The following is an 18,678-nucleotide window of genomic DNA, read 5'->3' as shown; positions in this document are numbered from 1 at the left end:
AATTGTGGCTGCTGAAGAGGAGCGAAGGATGTGACAGGATTAGGGGGGCTACATTCCTCCAGTTCTCCACAGTTTTCTTTACAACCTTAAAGTATTAAAATGAAAATAAATTTTTTTAGATTCCGGAGCCACAGCAAATGGTATCGGCACAAATTCTCTACCAAATGCCGTGTGAGTCACATGTGAACTGTCTGCTGGTCAAGTGATCACCTGTTTCAGTGATGCTGGTGATTTTAACAAGGCCACTGTCATCTCCAACTTGGATTTCAATTGGATTCGCGTTATTTTTCACTCTCTCTTTTATCCAAATAAGCATAGTGGTTTAAGTTATTCCCTGAACACATTGATTGAGTTCGCTCAAGGCCAAGCACAGCCCAAACTGACTGGTAAAAAAAAAATAATAATAATAAAATTTAAAAAAAAAATGTTTTCTGTTCATGCATTTACCAACAGCTTCATATTATATCATATTATTGAAAAAAAAGAAGATTTAAAAGCAAACTGAACATTACTTTTCTCCTCGTGAAGGAGTAGTCCCAAAGGATCCATAAATTATCCACAGCAAGACAAAGGACACAAATGTGCTGCTTTCCAGAGGGCCTTGTCAAAATGAATTAAGAAGAAAAACGAGCGAGAGCACACAAACAACAAAACATTTGTGTGGTTAGTGGTTTGTTTTAACATAGTTAGATTAAGTGGCTTGTATAATATAATTACAATATAACTGAATTTATGTACATACATATGCAAACACACAATGTGTGTGAGTGTAAATATGTGCGTGTAGAATAAATTCTTACACCCTGTCTTTTTAGCAGTCTCTGAATATGGTCTTGATTGCCATAAAAGTTGTCATTTGACCCCCGCCCCCCCCAACACACACACACACACGCACACACACAAATACACAATCTGCTACCAGCACACAGACATACGGACATACAAACACGGACACACACCATTCTTCTTTGGGTAAAACCCAAAAGCCAGTCTCTTGGTATTACTGTCCTCGCACTGGATCCTCATTATGTAGAGACGGCTGCCGGTCTCTTGAGTTGTGTTTTCTTGTGGATAGATGTAATAGGATTTTGAATAAGAAAGTAGAAGCCTCATTGCCAAGGCAACTCTGCAACCGCAAGCTTGAGATGTTGACCCTGTTGTTTGAGAAGGGCAGGGCGTTTAACTCTGCTAACCCCAGCCGCTGGGGGCCACAGGACGTCAGAACCCAACCCACAGAAATCCCTCAAAGTGCTTATTGCTTCTCCATCGGCTCGCTCTCCTTCGTCTGCAGAACACTGTTCCAACAGTGGAAGCAAAACCTTGTTCATGAATGAAATGACCAGCGACCACCTCTCTCTCAAACCACCGTCTTCCACTTGCTCTAGTGGTCACAGGCCGAAGGGGGGCGGACTGAGAGGCGGCGGGACTACCCTTTGCAGGTGTAGACCTCCTCTCTCTGTGTGCACTGCTTGCATTCGACATAGCAGCACCAGCGCACCTGGCACTGGCAAGGCCTGGTCACTTCCCTGCTTTGGGTGTTGTGGCCTCGCCCGCAGCAGATAGCGTCGCAGTTCTTGTCCTTGTAGCACTTGCGGGCCGCGGTGCCCGACGAGTACTTGCTGGGTCTACAGAAACTGGGCGAGTCCTCGATGTGGAGCAGGTCCATGGTGCGAGGGATCTGATCGCTGGGGCCGGGCGGAAGCTGCTGCTGCTGCTGCTGGTTCCTCCCGGTGGAGATCTCTCCCTCCCCTGTAGCCTCGTTGGTGGAGCTGCCGACCTTGAGGGAAGTCTCGTAGCGCTGCTTCAGCTGCTTGCCGATCTCGTGGAAGGGCAAGAGCTGCCTCCAGCAGGTCTGGACCGTGCAGGAGCCGGAGACACCGTGGCATTTACAAGTGGTCTCCACCCCGGCTTTGATTACCTAGTTGTGAGACAGTGCAAGGCTGTTAGCTACCATGAAACATCAAAGGAATGCAGGGAAAACTATGTGTGTTAATATGCCTTTGTTTGGTAAGTAGTATTTCAAAGAGCCAAATTACCCAAATATGCTGACAATTACATGATTAGGGTTAGGGTTGGGCAGTAGAGTGCAGCGGTTTCAGATGAAAATAAAGAGACCGTGGAAAATTGTCCATTCAGTCTTTCATTGATCTATTTTTGCCATTACACCAAAAACATCTGAGGCTTCACTTATTGCTTGTGAATTACTATTTACATCATCTTAAAGTAATATTAAGACAAAGCGAGGTACCTAAGGCTTCATATACAGTGTGACGTATCATACAGGCCAATGGGGAAATTAATAATAATAGTATGTGGTAAGTGAAGATTGTTTTAGTTATGATAATCATATATGACAGATTTTGATTAAACTTGATTAAATGTTATTATGATAAGTAAGGGGAGATTACAGCTGAGAATAAAAGATCCATTCAGACGGCCATGGGAAAGAGGAGACTTTAATACTTCGACACTGGGTGCTATTCTTATCCTGTTTAAATGTATGTCTAAGACCAAGGTTGATGTATCAACCCAATCTTCCAGTGCGGCAACTCTGATATAACACAGTAGTGCAAACAGCTGGAATGAGAAAGGCTGCGTTTTCCTCTGTAAAATCACTCATAATTGCCTGTGAAACAGTCTCTGGGATGGTCAGCTAAAATGACCACTACACGTTATTATAACAGTACGTGACCTCCCTGCGGTCAGCCAAAGTTCATTTGTGCATCAACCACACTGTTAAAAGCAGCGTGTAAAAATCGATGACAGTAACACATTGTCTCGATGGGGTTTGGATGGTATCTACTGCTCTTTTCTCACACTGGGAAATAGATTGGCGGATAGGAAGTGCATATTCACCGCACCAGCAGCTCAAGAAAATTTGATACGTCAGCTTTAAAATGTTGGGGTGGGGGCTGGGGGGCGAGGGGGGAGGTGCAGAGACTAGCACATTCCAGATTCGTCCTCCATATGGGAATTCATCCCAAATGTGGTACACCTCACAACATGTGCAAATAAAAAAAAGGAGCAAAAACAATGTTGTAAATCTTTTATCACAAATGAAATATCTTCAGAGACTGGATTTTGGAGCGAGGAGCTGCAGAGGAAGAGCACGCATTGGTCTTCTGGGAGAGGCTTGTGTCTGCTAACATTTGGGAAGTGTGCTTCTGCTATAATTCATTTTGAAACCAAAATGAAAATGGCTACAATATGAGAAAACCCAAGTAAAAGTAACAGATTCCAGACCCCGAGTTTGCTTTGGCTTGACAGATTAAGACCAGTCTCTCTTCTTTTTGTTTTACTATTAAAATCACTTCCAAGATGAAAAAGCGCATACTCGCTCACCACAAACAATCGCTGAATTTTGCCAAAACACAAATGAAACCTATTATCCATCTAATCTGAGTGGGAAAACCAAGTATTGACTAATGAGCACTTTCAGATTTCACCAAATTCGATCCGTTTTGTTTTTTTCCTCCAGCTTTTATGGGGATGCTTTAAATTCTGTCGTATATGTTTAATAACGAGATCACCGCTGGAATGCACCATAAAACTATCAATGTTATTCTATTGTGGTCATATTAAATTCCTCCCTGGTCATTTTAACGATATCTCTGGACCTTCGGCTGTGTCTCAAATAGACGTCAGTTATCCACACTGTAATGTTTAAACTTCAACTTCAATAAGAAAGAGCTGAGATATAGCGGTGTATCCAGGATAAGGTGCACAATTGATTAGCACTTTATAGCACTCTTTATCTCTGTAATTGCACTGAACCTGGCCTGTAATGTATTATCGCAATTTTCCCACCATTTAACTGATTCAAGTGAGCAATTAGACAGCATTTCTGTTTATATTTCACTACTCCAAATGAACTCTGGCCTGTCTGAGGCAAACCAAACTCTGACTGGCTGAGGATGGTTTTGCTTTTGACTGTGCGCTGTGTTTTGCCTCATTCGGGCACTATAACTCAAACTCTCCCAAATGCAGTAAAATATATCGTTGTAAAATGAATGCATAAAATATCCCTGCTGAATATGTCTTTTCTTCTGAATGAAACTCCCTTTTAATTTACTGACATCGCTGTGCTAGAGATGAATAACAGTCTGCGGTGACAGCGCTGAATTAAGTCCGAGTCTAATGTTTGAAAACAGGTCGTGATCAGCTAGTCAGATACATATGGTTATCATCAAAATCGCATAGGGGCTGAGCTCTGATGATCGATGGGGGTGTCAGTGGAAAGCGGACTGGGACCTTATCAAAACTGTGTCTTCTTTCAAAAGGGAAAGACAACTGGAATTTGTGGAGGAATGAAATCATTAGTTTGGTCACCTGCGAGACAGTTCTATGTGAAAACGTCCCACACCTACCTTCATGCCCACGTTTGTGTTGTGCATGTCCACGCGCGCACGCAGGTCCTTGTTGGAGCGTTTGCCCAGGAAGTCCTTGACAAACTTGTTGCTGTATTTGAGGTTGTCTCCGCAGCCGCCCCACTGCCAGGCCTTGCGGTTCTCCAGATCTGGAGCCTCGTCACAGGTGCAGCGCTCCATCCGCCCCGCGCTGCAAGCTTTGGCCATCGCATGGGTGAGGCCCGCTGAGGAGATGGCGTACAAGAAGGCTGTCTCTTTAAATCCTGCAGAGGCACATGGAGGAATGACGGATGAGACACAGAGAAATACCAAGTTTTGCTTTAGGAATCCAGAAGAGAAGGGAAGCAGCTGTTATAACTCAGAAAATGCTAAATCTAATTTTACAGCAACTCAGAGTCTGTCCTGACGTACACAAAATGTGGTTTGACTTATCTGACCGACCTCTTTTGAGAATGTTGGCTCTGTGGCGCCCCTCTAAGGTGCAGTTCCACCTCTCAAAGCGGAATTGATACTGGCATTCCATTGCGCTCATGCTAATGGCCTCCATCAGGGTCTCGGCCACGCCCGGGTCTCGTCTGCACATCCTACGCTGCTTCTTTTCCAGTTTGAGCCGGTCGCACAGCTTGTAGTGGGCCCTGCCCACGTTCTCCTCTGGTATAGAGCTCAGCGGCAGGATAGACAGCGGTTCATTACCTGTCAACCTAGAGGGAGAGATCACACACGCAGACACACAAACACACGCACACTCCAGTGAGTTGAAACAGTGCACAGGGAGGGAGTGGAAACATCTTGATAAAGTATCCAATAAAGTGCAGGATGCTGACCTTCCTGGATAAACAATAAGAGTTGCAAAGATATACTACATAAACAGCACAGCAAGTGCAGCTGGAACACACAATGCTCAAAAGTTTGGTTAATGTTCAAATGAATTCAGCTGTCATATTTGCAGGTCAAAGCCAAGTTCAGTGGTTAATGTTCAGGGGAATTCAACATTTGCTGGAGATTGAGATCAACCTCCACCTCAGGCGTGTCTGTGTAAAAAGCAAATTCTCCGGAAAGGAAGAAGAGTTCTTCTATTTCATAATGATCTTCACTGTTTTGTCACTGTTAGCTGTCCTTAAGCCTGAACAAACTGCAGCACCGGCTGCAGTATTAAGCGCTGTAGTTAGAGGGCATGAAATGTATATTATGACTAGGAGAGCATTCGAGTGGCAAGGGGACCGATTTAAAACAATGGCACACACTGAACATGACAGCCATACCACAAGCATGTGAAACAGTAGCCAGCAAAGACTTGGTTTAATATTTATATCATATCCTGAGGGGGGGAATGCCACTCACAGAAGCATTGTATAGATTTAAACATGATCACACAGCAGGATTTACACTCTCATTATAGAATCCGCGCACAAACGTTCAGTAGTCAGGATCTTAAAGCTGCAATCCATTTGAAATATAATGAGCACAAGTTTCAGTTCTAAACATGGTATAGAGAACATGTGGTAGAGTTGCACTCCTTTCGTCAGTTTATTTAAGGGAAGCGTATATAAAACACACAAGCAGGCTCTGCCACATAGCTGGCAAAACCAATGACCAGCGTTCTGAGGTTGTGATGGGGAAAGCAGAGCATTACTTTCATAAACACACATAGGGGACATGACTGTCAGCCTGTGACCATTTTGGTCACACCAACTGACAGGATTGGCAGGGTAGTTGTTCATTATGTGCAATTTCTGGCCTCTTTTACACCCGTAAAGTGAAACTGAAGAATAAATGGGTTTACAGAAGTCACAAAAGCACAATTCCTCAGGCCTAAATGCTGTTGCAGAGGGACTGGATTCCTTGAAATCACACTTGCGTGCGCTGACATTGACACCTTAGCTGATGGACTTCATGTTGGCTTGACAAAATACAGTAGAGTTCTCAGGAATATGACTCATTCAAATAATCTTTTCTGCTCAGTGCTACGGGACAACTGGCAATGGCCTCTGGCATCAAAAGGCTTTTTCATCTAGGTGATACCATTCCCTTTCATCCTTTTGAAAAAAAAAAAAAAAAAAAAGGGCAGGTTTAACATGCGTGTCATCACAAATAACATTTACTGGCAAAAAGTCTAGATTAGACACAGAGTGAGAGAAATGTTCCTTTAAAACCTGGGGATTCTTTTAGATCAGTTCTCATGATTAAATGCAACTTGAGTGGAAAAATTCTTCATACAAATTAATTAGAAGAGGTTCAAACAGATTATTAATAGTAACCATAGCAAACAAAAAATGCTTATTCTTGCTTATTCTTCTCCTCTGTCCCGATACTGATTGGCAAGCTTACAGCAAAAAAGGAAGTGTTATTGGGCCAATAATTGTTAGAGAAATTATCCCACAATATTGTAGTTAATATCGTGCTGGATGTCCACAACTATGATCTCACTAGTTTACCAGGAGTGTTGACTGGTCATGTATTTCCATTTGTGATATTAGTTTACAGAGCAGATTCTGTCCCCACTCATACATCAAAGTCTCTTTACAGCAGTCATGGGAGTCCTTTAACGAGGGATTTTTTTTTATTAAGGCAATAACTGGCTGATGTTTGAGTCCCGAGTTTTTCACCGATAGATTTCATAGCTCACATAATGTATGCTCTATTGTCTTTACAGTGCATTCGTTGCCTGCTTGAAAATCCAAGCAGTCAAGTCAGGTTAAAAGAGGCAGGTTTCAGGATTTGCCTTCAGATCGGGTCAAATGGTTTCCCTTTTTCAAAACATGTTTACCTTTCCTAAACTTGTCTGACAGCTATGAATTTTCGAATGGAAACCTGGCAAGCTGTGTCTTGACAGAGATCGCTCTCCTAACACACTTTAGAGAGTTCCAAACAAAAAAAAAAAAAAAAAAAAAAAAAAAAATGATCTAAGGCATACACTACAAGGCATACACAATACATGAGAACAGTGCAGCTCTCTATGAAAAACTGACATTTTCCTTGTAATCGGTTCATCCCCTGATACACTGTGATAACACTGACAAGGAAAGATATTCCAGGTGCCAGGACAAACAATCCCATTTGACCTTGCGTAGTACATATGATTGACAACCGTTCCACAACATTTCTACGGTAGGCTGGCACTCAAGTTTTGAATGATGGCGCCACGTGGACTACCTCACTAATTCCATTTGAAATGTCAGTGCGAACGCGAAATCGGGTGAATTCAAAGCGTCACTCAAATCCACCAGAGTGCATCGCACCGAACGTCTGAGGTTCAATAAACAGAGATTAATTCGAATTTGTGCACGCGCTAAGTTTAGCTTAGCGATGGGATTCAACTGACAAGCGGTAGACTTAATTTGCTCAATACCACCAACATGACGTATGCATTCCTGGGTGGACACGCATAGCAACGAGTATCAGTGTCAAATCTCCCAAAAGCCTGTGCCTGCCGAAACAAGGGACCATTAAAACGACAGTCCTCAACTGTCTGTATGACGTCTGTCTGACACAAAAAGATGGTCTGAAGGCAGCTGGACGCGGGCCAAAGATGACATGACACTGATCTCTGGGCTACTGTCTCTGCGGCCTCCAACACAAAGGCAGATTTCTAGCCGGTTACAAAGACAGCGTGGGGGCAAAGTGTGGATAGGAGCGATCCGAGAATGGAGAAACACTTCAGGTCTCCAGAGAAGACGCTACTGGCCGGGTCTCATTCTTGTGCATGTTTCCGCTCTGTGGCAGACCAGAAGATAGTCAAATGGTATCAACAGATGTGCTTTGATTCTGCTTCCTCTGTCCTGTAAGGGACTTTGCTACGGGACGATACACTTCTGCATGTACAAGACTGTCACTGATGTCACTCATTCCTCTTTAAATCAAAGTCTGCAGAAAATTAAAGATAATATTTTTTCTGGACACGAGGCTGTAGCCCCTACTGTCACACAAAAGGGTCATAGCTACACATTCCAATACGGTGATCCGCAAAAAAAGGACGGTTGCTCTGCGTTTTGCTTCAGGGTGAACTCATTCAACTCGCTTGGAGAAAACGAGAATTGGATGGGAGTGTGAATGTGGTCGAAGCACAAACAGCGTTACAAATCTGAACTTAAAATCTTTGGTCAAGAAGTCATTATTCTGCTTCCCCCGTTTTGGTCCATAACAACAACTTTTATTAGGAAAAATGGAAAAGCACAACCACATGTCTGAGTCTCAAACACCTCAATCGAGCATGGGAAAATATAGAATGTAGCTGCTTACAGTGAAAGGTACGCTGAATTACAAAAAGCAGGGGGAAGTGCGGCACATAGGATTAGAATGTAAGAACGTATAGCCCCATGCTTTCATATCACGGGCCATTTTCTGAGGCTGTTTTTGTTTGAGGTGTTGGCACAGCAACACACATCACACAGGGAATATAACGCCAACAGAGGCATAATAAAATTCACTATTATCCTACGTGAGGTGGGATTCTTGCTGATGTTTGCTCAGCTTTGCTTTTTCCACACACACTCACTCGCACACTTCTCCCAGGCATCGCCTCCCATGCAGGCCTTCAAGCCGGCTAATCTCACTCGTTGCCTCCTCCGCTGTCTTTCACTGGAGTTTGTTTAGTCCTTTCTCTCTACCTGTCAGCACCTCCCATTGCCCATGACGTTTACTTTATATACATTTTCCAACGCGCCCGGCTCAGTGAAAATGGCTCATTTCACGCCGTGGAGCCTCGGAGTCGATCCCTGGAGGAAGTCATTGACTAATGCTAAACTTTGCCATCATCACTTATATTACAGCCATGGAAGTGACCATCCGAGGTGCAGATGGTCATTCTTGACATTCCTCATTGGTCTGGTATGTAAATATTTCAAGATGGCTTGCAGAGGTGTAATAATACCTGACCTCTTACACTGTGCAAAGCATATTGTCATTTCACTTTAACTTTCTTTACCTGCACACATAAGCTGAAAATACAAGCACACGCGTATTTGTGACTGACATCTGAACAAATGCAGTTCAGTTCATGAACTGGAAATTACTCACAGGAGACTAGGAAAGCTTCGGAGCTGCAAACCTCCTTACAAACACTAGTTTATTTTTTCATTTATCATAGATATTGCTCTGTGGAATTCCAACCTCTGCTGAGTCAGATATTAGTTTTGGATAACATGCGGTGGCGCTCACAGTCATGCTCTGAAGTAATATTCCAGCTGCCTACCATAATGCCATCGCCATGGAGAACCTCAATGCTTTGGTGATTTGTTTCCAAAAGGAAAAGTCCACTACTGCATACCACCCGTATGGAGCAAGACAATTTCAATGTTTTGAAAGTACTTTGGCAAGTTAATATAGACAAAAGCATATTTTCATCATGCTCTGTTATTTTTTTCCTATCTTGGTGGAGATAAGCACAAATATCTTAGGCAACAAAGTGGTTTGGCAAATTTCAGCAACTGTGTGACTTTTCATCATCTCCACCCCACCGGATGAACAGGTGCTTGCTAAATTTATGCATGTATGTGTATGTGTGACTGTGAGTGTGTGCATGTGTGTATGCGCACTCGGTACCTTAAGTCAACACCTATAAGAGTCGGCCCTGGCTGAATGCACCCAGACAGAAAAGCACAAAAGCCGCAGGTTCTCCATCAGCCTGAACTTGCAGGTTGTGTGGTCTAGTGTCTCTGGTCTCCCTCCTCCTTTTTCCCTCCCTCACATGGGGCAGCTCCCCAAACTTCCCCTATTCCCCCTGGTCAATTACTCTAAACGAATGCCAATCATTCCCTCCAGCTCCAAAACAAAGGCTCCTCTAGACAAAACTACTGCTGTCTACAAAGGTAACCAGCATAAGACAGTGACAGACATGAGCATGTGTGCTGGAATACACAATCCGTGCTGTAGTTTACCTTTTCTGCCTTGTCACAAGGACAAACGGCCGTGCTCACCTGAGAAAAACTTGTTCATCAAAAAAAAAAAAAAAAAAAAATACCCGGTCCTGTTCTTAAAATAAAACTTTTGGAGAGAATCAGACTTGCCAGTGCTGATCTCTTTTTCTCTCGTGTACTTTTTCTCCTTCTTTCATGGTGTTTAAATGCTCCCTTTGGGGGAAAAAAATTGTGTTTTTCTCAGAAATGTTGGATGAACTTCAGACCACCCTGCCCAAGTCCCATCTGGTATATCACAGGCCAGGCCGTGCCAGAGGTAGTAGGAATGTGAATGTGTGGTGTTTTCCCTCTGGCCCACTCTAACTATGGCTGACAATGTGTTCCACAGCTCAGGCTCGAATAATTGAAGAAACCATGATTCAGTCTCAAATGACTCTCTAGTACAGGCTATTGTGCATCTCCACAACGGAGACGAGATGTGAAAATCTGCACTGTGCCCTGCTGAAAAATACGGAGGTTTTTTTTTCACCCCACAAGGCGCAGTGACACTGCTTATTTCCCACGTCATTAAAGCCAGAAACAGGGGAAAGAGTAAACGGTTATGTATGAGGCTAAGATAAGATTAGTCATTACAGTTGAAAGCACTGGGTGTTGTGACTGCTCCTAACAAGCTGTGACTGACACAGTACAGTAACATGACAGAGAGGGTCTGAAAACAAAGTGGTACCGGGACTCCGGTAAGTCATTATTAGTTGAGTAATGAGCCTTTCCGCATAGCGAGAGCGTAATGCAAAGTCTAGAAGTGCCGCTATTCACAACATAAAGGGGAAAGTCCCCTATCTAGAATCGCTGAACTCAACAGGATATGACCAACCATTATGTCATCTGTTGTCCCTTCTGGTCATTTACAACCCACACAGGACATGTCAGACTTCTCCCACTAATTGATTGACCCGGTCAGATTCCTATACACGCACTGCTTAAGTAATCCTCACAGTATTATTGAGAATGTTTCACTGTTGTTGATATATTTCACTGTGAAACTTTGCTTTTGAGCCAGTGCATTTTAAAGTACCCCTACATATATTCTTTCTTTTAGTTTTTTAAGTGAAACCTGCCATGTCAAAATATCTTTTATTCAAATATATGACTGAGTTCTTTTACAAATTCCCTGTGATAAAAAAAAAGAAGAAGTTCATCTTAATTGTTGGCTTGGTTTTCAATGCACAGCAGTGAGTGCAGGCACTGGTAGTCTGAGCAGCAGGAATACAGGACCTGGGTTTGGGAATGGGAGTGTGGGGCATGGTAAGAGGTTTAACTGCTATGTGAGAACTCAAGGCTTCTAAGGTCAGCAGCTCAGTTATAGTCACTGTGTGACTGGCACAGATTGGGCGCGCAGCAGTGTCCGCATGACTCCCCTGTTCTAGCCTACACCATGGCACAGAGCACCCCTGTACCAGCGCACCGACGCACCAAACACGTTCAGGCACACATACTCGCCGATTCGCACATGCTGACACGAGAATCAGACTACCATTATTTGGTAAGAGAGGCAGAACAACACTCTTAATAGTTTAACTATACTCTTGGTAATTCTCTAGATAGCAGGTTATTTAAGTGTGTATGTGTGCATGTGTGTGTGTGTGTGTGTGCAGATTACAGATTGGCAAGATTGAAAGATTTTCTTCGTTTGTTTTACATTGGACAAAAATCACTTCTGTGAATAAGCCAAGCATGCAAAGTGAAACCACAAAAGCCAAAATGAATCACAAAATAGCTGCTGTTTTCAACCACCCATGCATCAGCAAATGCAAGCCGCTGAGTTTAGGCATGTTATTAACGGTTATTTACTGTTGCTACCAAAAGATTAGGTTTTTCCTCCAGTAAATTCATAATGCACGGCTGTGAGACCCTTAGAGCTTAAACTGAAAACCAGTGTTTAAAGGCCACACAAAGTGATATATGGTTTGTCTACTGTAAAACATGAATGGACAAAGACCTACGCTCCTATACTTATCTGCTGTAAGAGAGTGGTGCAATAAATCCACATTAAAACTGAGCACTGTTGTTATTTGCTCTCTAACATAAGAGTTTATCTGCAGATAGGAGGATCTTTAGTAAGAATGATTAATTCTCTACAACTGATTGACATTTATGGCCACAGCAAGCAAATAAATGGACCATTATGAATAGAATCATTGAGTATACATAAAGTATTTTAGTTAATTTGGTTTGGGCCCACACTATATATCACTGGGGTGGTTTGCTCAAGGTAAAGTTGGGACATAAAGACCATGTCCATTCTCCAACTAATGCTCCAGCTTTACAGATAAGTTTGCTTTTGGAGCACACCATGGTCTGTGTAATAGCACCCATTTGGCAAACATACATTTCCAGGGGGGGAGCATCTGAGTGCATGTGAGGTCAGGCGTCCATAGGATTGTGTTTATACAAGACAGGCCCCCAGATATCCAGCAAGAGCCTAACCAGACATTTCTGGAAATGTATGGCCAACTAATGACTAACTTTCTTTGATCTTTCATGCAATTTTAAGTCTTCACAAACAGGTGTATGACTCTATTTTAACTTTCGATTGACTAAAAAAAAAGCAAATTTGAAACTGAACCTAACAGGATGCCTGACAGTGAGACATGGGAAACGCACAGCTATCCTCTTGACCAAAAGCTCTAAGTGAGAGTTTGTCAATCTGCTAATCCTGGCACAAGTGAAGTGCAATTTCTCTACTATTGCCACAATCCAGGCAAAGAAAGTAGCCTGTGGTCAAGGATGGAAAACACAGGACATGGCGGTCACACTAACAAGCATCATCTCATCAATCCCCGACCGCTAAAAGTATCATGAGTCTATATTAGCTTTCCTGTTTTGCAAATTACCCATGTCTCCAACCCCATCTGTAAAGATCATCATGTGTGTACGGGCTTACCAAACAAGAGTTCCCTTCCCATGTCTTCCGCCTATCCGCCAATGAAGTACACAGCTAACTGGTAGGACCAAATCGAAGCTGCCTTTTAAAATCCAATACGTCTTAGTTGCGGTCTCTTCGGCATGCTGATGACACCAGAGCCATAAGTCCTTCGGATGTGAGTGGGCCAAACACATTTTAAAAGCCTTACCAAACCATGTAATCTTCAAAATATACAGTACAACCATATTATTATACAGTATGAGCCCCATAACAGCCCACTACAGACACCACTGAAACCTTCATAACAAAGATGCGTACCAAACTCAAGAATTTTCGAGATGATTCAACCCGTAAAGCAAACAGCAATGTAAGCATCACCGAGACAGAGAGCCATTTAGAGAAGACATAATGTTCTGCGCAGGGAGGTGAATCTTTGGGTGAGGCTCTGTGGACTGAAGTTAAGAGAAACTTTGGACATGACATACATTGTGGCCATAACTGAGCATACATGGAACAATTTTCCCCCACTAAATTCTAGTCAGCTGCCCTCAGATTTGATGTTTTCACATTTCACCTCCCACTCTCCTCAGGTTACACAAAGAGGTAAAAAAAAAAAAAAAAAAGTGTTGATTGAGGACCATCCTGCACTCCCAGAAGACACTGCACCCCCCTGTGGAATCCGCAGGCATAGCACGGCTTCCAGAGGGATGTCAGAGCGCAGGAGCCCTCTCAAAGCCGGGCTTAGCTCAAATCCAGATGTATCAAACAGAAATATAAAGAAAACAAAGCACTCTTTTTTCAGAGGCCATGTGGTCTGTTATCTAAGCCTCCAGATTTGTGTGATCTCATCAGACTGCATGGTCACACCGCCAGCGCTGCCGGAGAGAATCCTATCTTCTTGGCTCACCGTAAAGTGATACCCTTCGAGGTGTGGCTGTAGCCACAGGATATCCTATGAAGTTGGGAAATCCCTCTATCAATGGTGCTCCCCGCCCTGCTGCACGTCAGGGCTAATCAGTCCTTAAGGCCTGGTAATGAGACGCCGGCCACCACTGTCTGCCAGGCAACGCCAGCCTGAGCCCACGCTAACTCTGCTGCTCTTAATGAGTGGTAATCACCCAGCAGCTCCCCACAAACCACGGCAGGGATGCCGGCACGCACATGAGGCAGGGAAACGAGAAACAGCAGGGGAGGGAGAGGAGGGAACCAAAGGAAATGTTTACATGGAGCCGCTTAAATGACATCTTGTTACATCTCTGTGCGTGTTGAGCAAGAAACGAGACTACTTAAACTTTAAGATGCATTTGTGTTTGATATACACCAGGAACTAATTCAACGATGTGATAAAACCCTTTTACAGTAGCATAGTGAAAATCACTCCTCCTAAGTAAATTTACACACATCCCATTTGTTGGCGTGTTGTTTTTGGCCTATTGCCACACTTAATGGGGCACTGAAAACAATAATACCATCTGAAAGGGCATCAGCCTTGCATCACGAACAAAACCAATGATAGGGTGTTTAAAGCTGTTGCAACAATTAAGTGCCGAGTAATGGCACCCACTATATTGGCTTCTTCCGGATAAAGTGGTGCCTCTGTGATTGGTAAATCCCAGTTGCATGACTGTGGGCAGCCTTCCTGTATATGTCGCACATGAACTGAATAAAAACAAACTCCTGACTCAGTGTTAGGGCTTGCATTCAGCAGAGTTTACAAGACCACAGAATGACATGCCCTTGACCAAAACTCAAACTTAAATGAATGGAACTGTCTTGAGCAGCACTCTGAAACTCCTCAGCCTGAACCCCGACGGGGTCAACCCGGCAAACAAATCACCTCCTTCTCTCTGACAGTTCGCTAAATATCCCCCGAAGGTGCTGTAAGCCATTAAGACAAAGAATGAAAGCTCCACGAACATCTCCAATTGTAACCCTAATGATAACGGATTTAGTGGGACCAGCACCTGCCACAACAGGCTGAGGGAAAGAAAATGACTGCTCACATTCTTGTGGCAAAGGATGACAATTTAAGCGGGTGCTCGACTACGCCAGGAATCCCACCCCACCCTCGGCTGCGCAGACTATGGGCAAGAGAGATTGTGTTTATGTTACACTTACGCTCCACCGCACTCTGGAAATTGGGTATGCAACATTGACCCTCTATTTTGAGTAAATCAGTACCCAGGAGGCCCTAGGATGCCTCGTGCTCATGGCATATTTATTTGAATAGGTTTGTGTTAGTATGTTCTCCACTCAAAGTTGTGCAGGGCCGCCTCGCCGAGTGTCACCGGTGTCGAGTTTCTGGGAAGCTGGCTACGGGGCAGTCACATTTTGCATGTATCTATGTCACCTGGGCAGGGTCTTTCAGCGTGTTTCATGCTCCTCAGCTGCAGGGCTAAATCATTCACTGACACTAATTCATATTCCCTTTTCCTCGGGCCACGGAATAATAAATCTGGAGCACTGGAACGCCACATGTCTCTTTGCACTACAGAGGCCAAAGATAGAGAACAGATTGACAGAGGGAATTGAAAACAAGTGCAAACTGAATAAGTAAATACGCATTACCATTAGAACCATTACAGGTGATGTGAGAGCCAATTTGGCACGTCAGCTTTGATACATATCGCAGGCCGAGGGCAACATTGGGCTGGAGGATTACACTCGACTGGAAGAGAGAGCATTGGATACTTGTGAGAATATTACAGATTGTTCAGTTTCAGTCAGACGGGGTAAGATATTTCCATCACACAGAGCTCTAACAGGTGCCATGTGTTGCATTAGGCTACCAATTTTAAGAAGTGCCAACGCTTCGCAGAAACATCCAAGAGCAGGATCTTAACCTCGAGCCAGGCTCCAAATCGTGACAGTTCTGTTCAGACCGAATTGTTATGCAGATAGTGACGAAGTCTTTCCCAAAACTGCCATTTGATCCACTGTTGCCTTGCCAGATTGTTACTGTTTTATAGGTTTCCTTACACCAATATACCTTATTCAATATCGTTTACAACTCCAAGAGAAGGTAAAAGCCAATTCAACAGGCCCTGAGGTCTAACAATCCACTTTAAAGCTTTGTAATGCCTAACAAGTCCTCGGGGGACACTTCCTATGTTCCCTTTAAGACTGACAACTAACAATGGCCTTATCACCTAATACTCCTCGAGCACATGCAGCACTCATACCTACCATAAATTTGACTCTGCCCTGGAATGCCTTCGAGTGTCATCACTCCACCGTCTACAGTGTGGTCGTTTGTCTCTCTGTGTGACTTGCCTCAGCTCCACTGTTTGCAGCTAGAGGGGAGCACTAACAACTTCCATCGCCAAAACATATCCGTCTAGTCTGTCTCGTTGTGTCACATCATGAGGCCCCTACGAAAACGCCACCGTGAAGGTCTACGGCTGGTTCCATGTTCACGTATGCACTGCAAAATTTGAGAGCTCATAAGCGTTTGGGTGTGTTTCTGTGTGTGTTGGGACGAGGTGGTCGTTAGCTGAAATGCATGGGTGGGTGTCACATTTTCAATGGTGGATATCTCACTTTGGATCAAACCTCTTCCAGCTGAGACGTGGATGGTCGCCCACACAACCTGCTGACTTTATTTGAATAACCCCGCCTAACTGTAAAACAGTCTCCTAAACTGTAACACTTTAACACGTGGAAAACTAAAAGTGAAGTTTATGTGAGCAGACAACCTGAGCTGCAGTGTATCAGCCGATGTAAGGTGGAGGTCATAGTGGGCTACACCTAAAATCTAAGGCGTTCCCTGGGAACGACTCACTTTGAAACACATGCCCTCCTGCTCTCACTAAATTAAACATTATTGTGTATATGACATGATTTATGAAACTGCAAATTTTGAAGATTCATTTCCTAACTCGTGTTCCAACTGTTTTTAAACTTAGTGGGAGCACTAGAAAAGCCCTGCCAGGGTTGTGTGATGTTTATGCTGGATGGGGGAATTTTCTGTGCAAGCTGAGCAGACGTTTCGGCCACCAGTTCAGTCTGTCAGATTGCTTTATTGTTACCAGCTGTGGAGACTGAAGCGCACACTCACCTTTCGCTCCGTGTCTGCTTTCAGGGGCAGCTTTGAGATCTGATTTTACAAGTGTTTCAACACGGCAATCACACGTAGCGCTACCTGCCATTCAAAAGTGCCAGTTGCAGTGGGCGCTGGCCCAATTGTCAGGGAAACGGCGGGGTGAAGTTTCCTTGCGCAGAGATGGGCTTCAGCCAAGGCTTAAGCGGGGCTTTACACCCGAGGCTGAGCAGGTCTAATACAACTCACAGTACATGGGTAGATGGTGTCTGCTACGTTGTGTCTATGCAGTTTGGCTGCATCAGTGGCTCTACTTTGAGTGAGGTGAAATCATGTCTAGTCAACCTGCTGCGGCCACCCGCTGCGCGCTGCAGGTCACGCTCAGCTCGCATCGGCCAAACCACAACAGCATGCAACACAAACCATGAATACAGGTAAAGCATATTAACATCAGGGGGTGTTGATTTTTTTTTTTCTTTTTTTTTTTTCTTTTTTTAGGTGATCATCACTGAAACCACAGAGAAGAGGAGAAAAAAGTTGTTACCTGCCAAACACTTCACGAGCCAATCAAATCAATGAGAGCGGCATCACGGACACGTGCGTGTGAACCCGGTGCTTACCCGAAATACGCCGCGGTCGGTCCAGGCAGATGGAGAAGATACACTATGACTGTGAACGATAACCATCCCAGGAGTAGGTGTCCATCCAGCATTTTGCTGCGGCTCTAGGGCAGATCATTTCGTTTCTCCTGAGTAGCTGTGTAAAATCCCTTGTTGGACGTTCAGCACTTTTTATACGGAGAGGAGCTGCCCGCGCTCCTCCCATCAGCAGAGAGCGAGCCACGGAGAGAGAGAGAGAGAGAGAGAGAGAGAGAGAGAGAGGCAGACAGACAAATAAGGGAATGCCCACAGATTATTGCTCTGATTTTCGATTCTCTCATATTTCATACAGATAAATTATCTCTGTGTACTCTGTCTTAGAATATGATTGTCATTTGTGGGACATTTTTCTCCTCTGTGGGATATTTAAGTGCCATACTGTCAGTGTTTATGTTTATGCAGACTGAGGTCAGTGGAGCTGAATTATGATAAAATACTTGTTTACCTTTACTCAGTGACACTTTATTTCCAGAGGGTGGTTAAATCCAGCACCAGCAATGAGACAATATGACAGTGTTGTATGGAAATATGTGGTCCAAACTGACTCAAAATAATATTGTAGACTGGTTCACTTCTGTGTCCAGCAGTGATAATTATGTCCAGGATCTGTTATGTCTGTTCTGATGTCAGCAGTTGAAAGACATCATACACGGGGGGAAAAAGTGGCCATGTTTCCTAGATTTTTGGTTAAAGATTGTCTGTTGAAGTTAAATATCAGTCTAGTCTTGCCTCTGACAGACTCAGCGATCAGCTCTCCTAACCACAGCGCTGAGGTGAGTTCAGCTGCAGTTCAAAGTGAAGACAGCAAATTTGCCAGCAAATATATCTGTAG

At 43.9% G+C, this 18,678-nt stretch overlaps 1 protein-coding gene across 1 annotated transcript; it reads right to left on the bottom strand.

Moving 5' to 3' along the window:
* Nucleotides 1–963: 963 nt before the first annotated feature.
* On the bottom strand, nucleotides 964–17,914 carry wnt9a (wingless-type MMTV integration site family, member 9A). The gene is made up of 4 exons (XM_030074861.1): nucleotides 17,808–17,914; nucleotides 4,809–5,068; nucleotides 4,368–4,630; nucleotides 964–1,918 (listed from the first exon to the last, which is right to left on the bottom strand). Exons 1-4 carry the CDS (start codon nucleotides 17,897–17,899, stop codon nucleotides 1,427–1,429), a joined length of 1,107 nt encoding a protein of 368 aa, XP_029930721.1. The 5' UTR covers nucleotides 17,900–17,914; the 3' UTR covers nucleotides 964–1,426.
* Between the last annotated feature and the right edge of the window lie 764 nt (nucleotides 17,915–18,678).

The sequence above is a fragment of the Myripristis murdjan genome, chromosome 17, assembly GCF_902150065.1.
Source record: "Myripristis murdjan chromosome 17, fMyrMur1.1, whole genome shotgun sequence".
Taxonomy (NCBI): Eukaryota; Metazoa; Chordata; class Actinopteri; order Holocentriformes; family Holocentridae; genus Myripristis; species Myripristis murdjan.
This window is presented reverse-complemented; position numbering and strand designations above follow the sequence as displayed.